Raw genomic sequence first — 12,190 nt, forward strand, 5'->3', positions numbered from 1 at the left:
AGGTATATATTTATAGATTTTGATTCGATTCCCTGAATAAAAAATTAGCTAATAATTAGTCGGTTCAAAATTTACATGGTGTTATTAACCAGCATTAACAATTGATTGCTCGTTAAATATTAGTTTAAACTTGTGTTATTTACCTCTGTCGTCTTCTTAAATTTATTATAATGCCTTATTTAAGCTTAAAAGATTTCTTAACTTGAACAACAATTTTTTTTTTTTGTGCAAATCACTTTTTATCTCTTTATAAAGTAGCTTCCTTTCTCATTCAGTCTCTTTCGTTACAAGCATTTCTCTCTCTACACATCTTTAAATACCTGACCTAAACTGTACTCACTTTTTAATTATTTCTACCAAAATCTCTGATCAATTCAACTCTGTATCAAATGCTACAATAATGGAGAACGGAAAACTACAGAACGGAGGAGTTTCTTCATCGGAAACTTTCAACGGCGGTGAAGATGTATATAGTTCTAAACAGTCTGATGTTTCTACCGCCGATCATCTTGTTATGATGGTACACGGTATTCTCGGAAGGTAATTTTATGATTATGAAATGCGCGTTAAATTAAGTTTTTAGGCATTTGTCATGTTTGATGAAGATTCAAGTTGATTTGTGTTTTTCTCTTTCAATTAGCATGTGAAGCTATAGATTTCCTTATCTATTTGTAATTTAATGTCCTAAATTTTGGAGCTGTTGCAAATTGCTTCATTTTATGGGGAGTTCTGGGACTTATTGTGAGCAATGGATAGCCAGATCACAAGAATTTCCTTTCCCTGGCAATGAGAAAAATGATTTGAAGTTTAATAATATTGTCAACGAATTGGATAGTGTTTTGCGTTGAGATTTTGATTAAAAAAATTGTAGTCTTGAGGATTGATGATAATAGTTAATTGTTAGTTGGAGGGATATATGAGATACTTGTGAAGGAAAATGATTTCGCTCATAACTGAGGGAAGATATTTTTCTCCCTTTGATGGAAAATGCTCCTGCTGACCAAACACCACAAATTGACTTCATACATTTTCCGTCATACCAAAGCCCAAACACACTCTAAAATGCTGGCTAGCCAATCCTGTTTCCTGTCTATTAATTCAGTTTGACGTCAAACAACCACCAACAGAAAAGTTTTTTTCTGGAGTAATGATGAATTCTTACAAAAAAGTTGGTGCTTTTCTGGCGTTGGTTTTAAAAATTTGTATTTATTGCTGGGTTTACTGTTTTTGTACTACAACAGTGCTTCGGACTGGAAGTTTGGTGCGGAGCAGTTTGTTCGGAATCTTCCCGACAAAGTTTTTGTTCATTGTGAGTATATATTGAGTGCCATTTCTGTGGTGTTTCAGCACTTAGTTTCTGTATGTCATGTAATTCTACCCTTTAATACTTACCTTTTTATATTTGGTAGCTATTGCTCTAAATCAAAACTTTTCTTTTGTTCTTGCTTGCTATGCTGATTGACAAAGTAAGTTGGTTTCCCTTACTTTATCTTCTGTTCCTGTGGGCAGTCACCAAGTCTTTTTTCTTGCCTCCACATCTGCCTCTTATGCTGTGTAATCTCCTATTCCATTCAAGTCTGCTCTGATTGTGATTCCCAACTTCATTGGTCCTCCCTTTTCTAATTTGAGCTTTCTTGTATTGAATAAGTAGAGAACTTATTCTGTAAAAAGAGATTTTCTTACCTTCCCTGCTCATGTGGAACTTATTATTATATGTATCAATGTCTCTGTTTTTACCTTCTTCATAATGGCCGAGCACTAGCATATTTTGCACGGTCTTGATGGACATTATTTTCTTCTTTGATGAACGATGAACATAAATTTCTTGGCAGGCAGTGAACGTAATATGGCTAAACTATCGTTGGATGGTGTGGATGTAATGGGAGAGCGATTAGCTGAGGAGGTTGATTGCTTCTATGTGATTTGATTTTCTTTTGTTTTTTCTCATTCCTTTTTCCTAATATTTTCTCCAAAACATGATGTGTATATCATATCTGATGGTAATGATATGGTTGTTAGGTTCTTGATGTGGTCAAAAGAAGGCCAGGTTTGAAGAAAATTTCTTTTGTTGCACATTCGGTTGGAGGAGTAGTGGCAAGATATGCAATTGGGAAATTATATAGACCTCCACGAACGGAGAATGGGCAGAAATTCTCGGATGATACCAGTGAAGAAGGGTCAAAGGGGACAATAGCCGGCCTGGCACCAATAAATTTCATCACTGTTGCCTCACCTCATCTGGGTTCCAGGGGTAACAAGCAGGTATGAATTTATTTGGTCACCAATAATTTTACGAGTATTTTGTTGTTTGATAGAAAGTAGCCCCATCATGTCTTGCTGAGGAAGAAAGGTTAATTTATGCATTTATGTCTTTGCCTTTTGTCTTCTTAAGCTGGTGAAGCTTACTCTTGGATGAGAGGGCTCTGTCTCTTGGTGTTTTGAGACAGTGGACAATGAATTTAGTTAGTTATTATGGGTGACTTAGAGCTTCAATATCATGAAATTACGATAAAGCACCCAGCTAAAAGTAGCTTGTCTCGCCCTGGAGGTGAGAAGAGTTGTGAACAAAGTGGCGAACGGGTGCACAGGCTCCCAAAGAGAGAAGCCCAACGAATGTCAGTTGCAAAGCCACGCACCTCATTAAGATCATAGAGAACCTTTTCTTCTGTATGAATCGAATATAAGTTTATGTTTTTCCATGAATCTCAAAATTATCATGAAAAGAACATATTATCACCAATTCTTTAATTAATGGGTTCCTCATCTTCGACTATCATCTCCATCCTTAGTTGGTAAAGTAGCAACTGTGGAGACAAAATCAGCAAAAAAACTTGAAAAGAAAAATCAATAAATTCACTGAGATAGTAAGTAAAATAGAGAAGCAAGGAATGCACTGCATCAAGGGGAAAAACAAAGGAAAGATGCATCTAATTTTTGGGAAAATTATTCTACAGCAGGATGGACCTGGAAAATCTTACTTCAAGAGACAAAGTTTTACAGCCGCAAGAACCAGAAAATAACAGAGTATTCCTCATTTCGAGACAGTTTCTGTCCCTCCATCTTGATTAGTTGTCCAAGGGAATCTACCAACACGGAATGATATTTAACTTATCTTATCCTGATCCATCTAGCTAACAACCCCTTAGATCTAATGGTAGCTTTGACTGTTCAGTAACCTTGAAGTTGTTTCAGGGTTTTCCTGTGTGTGATTCTGATCCTTCTTTTGATAAGAAGACCTCAAAGTTACTGAAATATAAAAGAAAAATACCTCTTTGATTTACCTCGGCACTTCTTGTAAACTACATTCTTCTGCGTGCTACAGTGGCTTCTAGAACTATCAAGTTAATTATGATTTTGGATCATAGTATCATACTATATCATCTACTTGCCTGGCTGATAGTCAGTATTCTTGAGGGATCCTGTCTAGTAATAATAGATATTGATCCCCTATTTAATGTTGTGAACTGTGAAAAGGAGAATAGCTCAGTTATCTGACAGAAGTATCAAGAAGCAAAACTTTTTCCATGCTTCTTCTGTAGTCTAGGTCTTAAGGAATGAGCAAGTATTCTTCTTTTTTTGAAGTCTATTTTTGCATTATTAAGATTGTGAGTTTTCTATCTCCTGATCTTACAAGATCTGCTTTGCTTTTTCTCTCTACGATATCTGCTTTGTCATTGTTGTTTTTTGCAATATTTAATTTTCGAGCTAATTGTCAGGTGCCATTTCTTTTTGGTGTAACTGCCTTTGAGAAAGCTGCTGGGCTTTGTGTTCATTGGATATTCAAGAAAACAGGCCGACACCTTTTCCTTAACGAAGATGAAGGAAAGCCTCCATTACTAAGACGGATGGTGGAAGATGATGGTGAATTACGCTTTATGTATGTTATAAGATTTACTTACTGATACTGCATGCATTGGATAACATGATCCTACCTTTTATGAGGATCTGCAGTAAAAAGTACAGTTTGTCGATGCTAATTTGTTGCAAAACTCTCACATACAGGTCTGCATTAAGTTCATTCAAGCGAAGGGTCGCATACTCAAATGTTGGTTATGATCGTATCCTGTTTGTACTGTTGAATCAGACAATCGGTCTCTGTTATCAGAACTTCTAAAAGATCAAAGGCTATTTTTCCTTAACAAGCTTTATTTAGATATTGTAGGTTGGGGAACATCGTCAATTAGACGTAATAATGAACTGCCTAAGGTACATAATTTTCTTGTGGATACAATCCAATCGTATGTGCTACATTATATCATAACAATTTGTGTTTGCAGTGGGAGGACTCCTTAAGTAAGAAGTATCCTCACATTGTGTATCAAGAGCATTGCAAGGCGTGTGATGGTGAGCAGGGTGAGTCTGTTGTGAAGGAAGGTGATCAATTTGACAAGCTAGAAGGTTAGTAACTCTCTTCTTATAAGAGAAATTCACTTCTAGTGAAATCATCCCTTGCCCGCCCCCCTTCCTGAGCTACGTCTCAGATACATTTTTTAATGCTGCTCCACTGAGCTTTTCATGATGCTATATGTTCTCAAATGTGTGTGTGATTGCTCCTTCTGTCATCTAAGGCTTAACACCAATACAAACAAAAAATCCGCTGTTCCTAAAGGACTATGCAATTTTGTTTGTAAATCAGAGTAGTCTTTGACCCTCCGATATTTTTCAGAAATCAAGTTTCAAGTGCTTACTAGGACTCTGTTGTTGATGTGCTTGTTCGTTTGCAACTGTATTTCTTTTAATACTACTGAAACTTAGAGCTTTTGGTGAGAGTTTAGTGCCTGTTGATAATATATTGATACAATACGTATCTCGAAGAAGGAAAAGGAAGGAAGGTTGTTTTGTCTTGGCTTCCTAATATTGTAGAACTAAAACTGATTTGACCAGTTGACCTATAAAGATATTATTGTGCTAATGCTTTGACCATTTATGCAGAGGAATTGGTGACTGGTTTATCTCGGGTATCCTGGGAGAAAATAGATGTCAGCTTTCACAGCAGCAGGAACAGATTTGCTGCACATAGTGTTATTCAGGTCTCCCTCTTTCTGTACTCCCCTAGCATTATCTCTCTCTCTCTTTCGTATCTCTCTCTCGCCTTAATACAGTCAATTTCATCAATGCACAAAGCCTTTTCTAAAATATATTTTGTTTTGGTTTGGACAAGTTAGAAATGTCTATCATTATTATTATTATTATTATTATTATTAAGTACTTATATATTTTAGTTATTTTGGCTTTTATTTTATTTCCTATGATGGGGATAAGAAATGAGCTTAAATGAAGAAGTGAGGGTTCATATAGCCGACCACAACTTCGTTTGAGACTGAAGCATAGTTGTTGTTTTTGGTTCTCCTGGAATCACAGTCAGTTGCATTTAATTTAATGTTGATGAATCTGAATCATGTGCTCAGTTTATCAAACAACAATCTGACAGCAACTCCTATTTTTTTCCTGGGTGTTACTTGTTAAGTATTGATAGCTCACTAGTCGTCCTGCCTAGTCTTTTCTTTAGATTTATTTGTGAGAGACTGCATATGCTTACCCATAAATTTACACTTGAAACAGGCATTCTTCCTCTTGTTCTTCCATCTTTTATTCTCTGAGATGCTTATAAATTTATTTATTTTTAAAAAAGAAAAAAATAAATAAAATAGATTTTATAAGGAAAAAAATAATACAGCTTTGAGTGCAGGGCATGTATGTGTTGCTCAAAAAATGGAGTTACTGGATTAGATTGTCTATCACTTGCTTGAATAATGCCTTTTTGTGCACTATTTTTGAGGTTGGATAAAGTACCATTGTTGCTTTTGTCCTTATGTGTAAACCCAAATCAGGTGGATCTTTCCACTCTTCCAGTGATCACATATACAAAACCAAACACAAGGAGCAAGGGAAACCCGCAGCCGCTACCCTTTGGGTGCGCACAGGGTAAAAAAACTTCTCCCGTGCAATAGCTCGCAAACCACACAGAAGAGGTAATCCACTCTAGGCAAGCCTGGTGCGACGAGCTCGACCCAGAAGGTGAACCCCTTGCTCTTTCGCTGGCAAGAGTTTCGTACTTGAGACTTCCAACACGAAAGTACTAATCCCAAACCACTGAGCCACCCCGAAGGGTAAGCAGCCCGCAACATAGTGCCTCGTTTGCTTGAAAGGATTGTAAATATGAGGTTACTTCCAAAATGTTGCAAAGTTTTCCAACCCATTTAATAAAGTGTTAATTATTCTTATCTTGGTAGGAATTAGGAAGCACTTTTGTCCACCACATAATGTTTTTGATGAGAGTTGTCGTGTATGTGATGATCAGAATTGAGTTGTATAACCTGAAAATGTGTTGATCTTTAGTTTTTGGCCAATTCTACATATTTTTGGGACTACATTACATCAATGGCACATGTGCACAAATTTCTGAGTATATATGTTTGTACTTTGGCAAGTTAGCTCTATAACTGATAGGGGACTTAATAGGCTTGGAGAGTGATGGTGGTTGGAACAAACTGATGAAATTTCATGCCTAGATCTTCATAAATGAGCTACGTTTATGCCTATTAGGTACTATACATCATCAAGGGCACTTGTGCACAGATTGCCGTGTGATTTGGTTTGTATTGGTAATTTATTGACCTGATGAGTGGTCATCGTGGGAAGAGCTTGTGTAAAATTTTTACTCCCTTGTGACATGGTAATGAATATTCTTCTGCAAGCTAACCCATGGTTCATTTTTTTGGAAGTTTAAAACCAGTATGCTAATATAGTATTAGTTGGTGGCTCAGTTTGGAACAAAGAGGTTCTTGGTGGACTAAATCTGGAGTTCCTAAGTAAGAGTGATCTTAGGTCATCAGTGTTGCTTATCGGGGGTTGACTGTGTCATTTACTTAAAAAATCCTGTAACTGAATGATGATCAGAGTATACAAAGGTCAAATCATAAGGACGAAAAAAGGGTCATTTGGTGGATGATATTGTGCTGGGGAAAAAGTGAGCATTGGATCTGTTGTATTGCTTGACATTTTTTTTTCCTAGTACAGTTTTTTGGAGTTTTATATTCTATGCCGCTAATGTTTGAAATAGAGCTTCAGACTTGAAAATGTATATATGTTACTCAGATTTTATGTGCCTGCTTCAAAATTGAGATCCTTGATGTTGCCAATGATAATGTCAGACATATTAAAAGACATATTGTACTTGTAATTAAGGCTTTCTAGTCCTTCATGCTTGTTGCATTGCTTCAAGGGTTTAAGATCAACAGTGCGTATAATGCTCATGGTGTTGCTTGCTTATAGGTGAAGGACCACTACATGCATGCAGAAGGTGCTGATGTTGTCCAACATATAATAGATAATTTTCTCCTACAGTAGTCGAACAAATCTGAAGCACATTGGATCGTGATGGAGACTGCTGAATATACAAGGTAACCTTAGCTTGCGTCTACAGACTTGTTCCTTTCAAAAGTTTTAGATGTTGTGCTTAGGAGCTCTGGTATAGTTTGTGATTTGTTTTGATTTACTTAATTGCAGGTTGAAATTGTACTAGTGTCTTGTGATTACGACATTCATGAAATTTATAGTAAAGCAGTTTTGTTAACTCAATTCATGTCCTAATGTAACCTTAAACCTGTTTCCTTCTCAATGATAAAACATCATTTTTCCATGTAAGAAGAAGTTCTTACTTTTCTGTGGAGGTTGTTGGATATCATATCATGCTCTAAAATCCGAAGTAGGATTTATCATATTAAATTGAAAAAAGGTGTAACCAAAGGGGGTTCCTTTACACGAGAGGAGAAAATACTAAATTATAGAAGAGAAAGGTACTAAGCAGCTTCAAAGACTTTCTCATTCTTCTCTTCGAGAACCTGACAATTTTAGTCTTTCCTGCAGAGTTAAATAACTTCAAACATAGAATCGTTTTCTACTATACAAACAATGGACATACATGTATTTGGTACACCAAAACCACAATATAAATTTTTGATATGGGTATTATACTATACCAGACCCGCTTTTGGAGAATAATTTGGAAAATAAGAAATTAATGTTAAAAATAAATAATAATCTTTTTGATATGTTAAAAAGTGGTGAGTAAAATTTATTTTTTAAAATAAAAAAAAGTGAAAAGAGTGAGCACCAAGGATAGTATAAATACAATTCTTTGATTTTCTAAAAGGAAAAATTAGTAAACTAGTCAAAATAAATAACATATTTAGTAAAAATATCCATACTTTATAAATATTAGCAAAAATGTCATTATTTTAAAAAATTTATGTGTCCCAATTTTCTTCCTATTTTATCTCTCGTTTTCAATTAATTCTATATATTCTTTTTTTAGAAGAAAAAAAAATCATTCTCTCTCATATTTATCTTTTCAAATTATTAATTCTCCCTCCCATTTAATTTTTTTTCTCTCTCATGGTTATCTTTTCTGATTTTCCTCCAACATTCAAGTTGCAAATATTTTTTTGCCATATACCAAAATTGAATCAACAAGAATCCCTTTGATTAAGGTATCTCTAATCTTTATCCTATTTTCAGATTTCTTTTCTAATTTTATTTTTGTTTAAATCTTAAAAAAATATTGTTTGTATTTTTCAATTTCCGTTATGATTTACTCTCCAATGGCTGAATCCAAGAGGTTTAGTAGAGGTATTCATCTTAATCAACCAATTTCTGGTGACTTTTCATCCTTTAATTTATTTATTATTTAACAAATAGTGTATAATGTATGATCCGCTGCTAAAATGAGGGAAGAAAGAGGGTAAGAACATTTGCAAGACTCATTGGTGTGCAAAACCTTCCTCAAATTCAGAACGCAAATGTAGAATCTTTGTCTACTCGTGAGGATCTTGAAAAAGACGACGAAGATCGGATAGTTGTCGAACAATTTTCTATTAGTTTGTTTTGTATTTATAGTTCTTTTTTAGAATTTGGTATGCTTTCTTTAATTTGTATTCCAATCACTATGTACACTATCAATATTTATATTTATTAAAAATTTCATGTTGCATGGTTTATGGATCTTGTATTTGTCCCTAATTTGTATTCATCCAAATGTATGTCAACTAGTTATGTATTTTATTTATAAGAAGAACAACTTTCTATTAGTTTATTTGTATTCGAATACAAATACAAATAATAGACATATTGGAATGAATATGACTTAGAAAAGGAAACAAGATTTTGAAAAGAAAAATAAATACATAGTGAAAATATATACGAATACAAATGTATTTCTTAAATAGCTACATTTTATTTGACATACATATTGGAATGAATACAAACTAACAAAGGTATGTCAACTAAATTTGATATTTTTTTCTAATTTGTATTTATTCTAAAGGTATGTCAACTAGTTATGTGTTTTATTTAAGAATGAATACACCAAATATTCAATTATTTCTTTTCAATTTTATATTTCATTCACTTTTTCATCATACTAATTTTTTGTATTTTATATATTATTATACAAAATTCTAAATAAAAACTAGAATAAATAGAAATACAAATAAAATACATATTGAAATGAATACATACAGGATTTTTGAAGAAAAAAATAACTATATAGGGAAAAAATATATGAAAATACAAATATATTTTTTAAATGACTATATAGATAAATTCGGCATACCTATTGAAATGAACACAAACTAATAAAAAACTATAATAAATATAAATAGAATATATTGTGGAATGAATATAATTTAAAAAAGGTAAAATTCTGGAGAAAAAAAAACAAAATTTAAATTTAATTTGAAAATGTAACTGATGAAAAAATTAAGGATGCTTGCCTTTTTTGAAATATTCCCCCCTTAATTTTCTCCTTTTTGTTATTAAATAATTATATTCTTTAAATAAAAATAAATAATAAAAATATACCTAACAAACTAAAATGACATTTTTACTAAATATTGAAATTGTTGCTAATGAGTCCTCTTAAATGCTAAAATATTGACATTTTAAAAAATTTCCCTTTCTAAAATGGATCCGTTAAGACCATCTCCAACCCATATCTATTTTATTCTCCATTCTCTATATTTGGAGAGTATAATAAAGAATGTCCTCTCCAACCCACCAACATATTACTCTCTATTCTCCATTTTATAGAGAGGTGAATAGTAATTCTCTAAATTTTGAGAACTACTAATCACACTCACTATTTCACCTTTTTAGTAGTTTTTCATTACTTTTCAATTACCATATTATTTTATGTATAATTTCATTAATTAAATTTTTGATATTCATGATTCTTTTTAAATGTAATATACCATTTTAAAAATATATACTACTTTAATTTGAATTAATATATTTTTAATAATTTTCACCAATACTAAAATTTTATTTTATTATTAATTTAACCTATAAAGAATATACAAAATTAAAATGGTAAGATGAAAAAAATAATTTAAATACAAATAACAATACAATACATAACATACTAATTTAAATACAAGATAAAATACATAACATAATAACTAATTCGCGATGAAATAAGAATCATGTCGAAAAAATGTGCAACGTGCATTCGTAGTTTTGCAATTAGTGCAAGATTGTCACTTTTTGGAGAAAGAAAGTGCTACATGATATAATTACTACATGTATTATAGTACATGATGTGATTATGGGACGTGATCATAATGCACCAATTCAGGATGTCGTAGAGGCTCCAACTGTAACGACAGAAATGGTGGTAGATGAAAATCTCTGATTATAACAATTTTTAGCTAGACATAAATGCTCATTTTGAACTCCACAATGCATCAATAGAGCATTTATGAGAGCCGCGTAATAATTTCAAAAATTGAGTGTTTATGTAATGTTTATGTAATCATATTTTACTTTTAATATTAATTTTTATGTTATATTATTTTTTCGTGCAATTTATGATATTTAAAAATTTAGAATAAAATATAATTTATATTAAATAAAAAAATAAATTTTTTATCACATGAGAATTATATAAAGTAACCATCAGGAAAAAAACATAAATGGTTTATATGAAAGAAGAAAATAAGATGAAATAGAAATAATAATATAATATCAAAGAGAGAGAAAAGATTCTTTTTTAGAGAGTAAAATATATAGAAAAATCTATATTGAAGAGTAAAATAGAGTGTAGGGTTGGAGATGCCCTAAAGCAAAGTCAAGTAAAATTGGAGAATTGATGTAATGTGGTTTGACCTGAATAGAACAAAAATAGTAATCTATATCAATGAAATTTCACAAATGGCGTGGTAGTGTACACAAGCTTTGTTACTACTTTTTCAAGGTAAAGAGGTTGTTTTTAAACCATCGACACAAGCAAATCAAAAGAACTATTTAAAAACGACAGTAGAGAAACATGACAACTAGTAACAAAGTAGTGCAAAACATATTCGCAATAAATCATAACAATAACAACGTACTATCACTTAAACAAAATGTATTAGATATCAAAAATCAAACCCATGAATAGGCTAATACTACGACCGACACAATGTTGCTCCCAAGTCAAATACATGAATAAATTAGTAATAAAGCAATTTTTAACTACCTAATTCCCTTCTATCAACACTAATAATTATTCCCTCTATTTTATGTTAATTGAATTGTTGAGATTTTTCACACCCTTTAAGAAAAGAAAATTAAGACATAGATTAGACATCACTTTCCATTCTTACTCTTATTAATTATTGTCAAATGTATGATTGAACAACTAAACATTAATTAATAACTAATTTCAGTACTGACTAATGAAGGACAAATCGGAAGAAAATTCTAAAAGTAATCTTAAAATATTAAACAATTAAGTTAATTTAAGTTATAAAAACTATTTCAAAAATTCGACTAATATAAAATAGAGAAAGTATGTAATAACATAACTTGTGCCAGAAAATGTTCTCACTCACGATTATTTTTTACCTATTCAATGTTTTATTTATCACTTTTCATTTATAAAAATAAAATCATATCTCTCTATTATATTTTGACTATTAGCTATATATTGATTAATATAAATATTATCGTAAAATACGTATATTAATATTATTTTGGCATGCAAAATCTAAAGCGGTAGAAAGGAGGGGGTACATTTTATTACACAAGTTATGTGGTTATTTGTTTTTTGTTATAAAATATTATAGTGTGGATATTCACTAAATCAAAAAGTTATTCTCACCCATTATGTCCATTACTTTTTTTAATTATGATCATAACCTCTAACTTTATA

General features: G+C 32.0%; 1 protein-coding gene across 3 annotated transcripts; it reads left to right on the plus strand.

Moving 5' to 3' along the window:
- The first annotated feature begins 213 nt into the window (after positions 1 to 213).
- On the plus strand, positions 214 to 7,653 carry LOC101266402 (lipid droplet phospholipase 1). Of its 3 annotated transcripts, XM_019212949.3 has the most exons (12): positions 230 to 540; positions 1,242 to 1,309; positions 1,833 to 1,903; positions 2,020 to 2,262; positions 3,717 to 3,877; positions 4,003 to 4,058; positions 4,154 to 4,206; positions 4,278 to 4,398; positions 4,933 to 5,030; positions 5,832 to 6,110; positions 7,276 to 7,403; positions 7,510 to 7,653. In XM_019212949.3, the coding sequence occupies exons 1-10, from the start codon at positions 401 to 403 to the stop codon at positions 5,949 to 5,951; spliced, it is 1,131 nt and encodes a 376-aa protein (XP_019068494.2). In that variant the 5' UTR covers positions 230 to 400; the 3' UTR covers positions 5,952 to 6,110; positions 7,276 to 7,403; positions 7,510 to 7,653. The 3 variants fall into 3 exon arrangements, with proteins under 3 accessions (XP_004235182.2, XP_019068494.2, XP_069151210.1); XM_004235134.5 differs by lacking the exon at positions 5,832 to 6,110 and having other exon boundaries at positions 214 to 540; XM_069295109.1 differs by lacking the exons at positions 1,242 to 1,309; positions 7,276 to 7,403; positions 7,510 to 7,653 and having other exon boundaries at positions 284 to 540; positions 5,832 to 6,093.
- Positions 7,654 to 12,190: the final 4,537 nt, after the last annotated feature.

This window comes from Solanum lycopersicum, chromosome 3 (genome assembly GCF_036512215.1).
Source record: "Solanum lycopersicum chromosome 3, SLM_r2.1".
NCBI classification, from domain to species: Eukaryota; Viridiplantae; Streptophyta; class Magnoliopsida; order Solanales; family Solanaceae; genus Solanum; species Solanum lycopersicum.

Excerpts from the sequence above, each read along its gene's own strand:
- LOC101266402 (XM_019212949.3), top strand. The coding sequence starts at position 401 with ATGGAGAACGGAAAACTACAGAACGGAGGAGTTTCTTCATCGGAAACT. Across the intron at positions 3,878-4,002 it reads GATGGTGAATTACGCTTTAT|GTCTGCATTAAGTTCATTCA; the intron begins GTATGTTATAAG and ends TCTCACATACAG. Across the intron at positions 5,031-5,831 it reads CTGCACATAGTGTTATTCAG|GTGGATCTTTCCACTCTTCC; the intron begins GTCTCCCTCTTT and ends AACCCAAATCAG.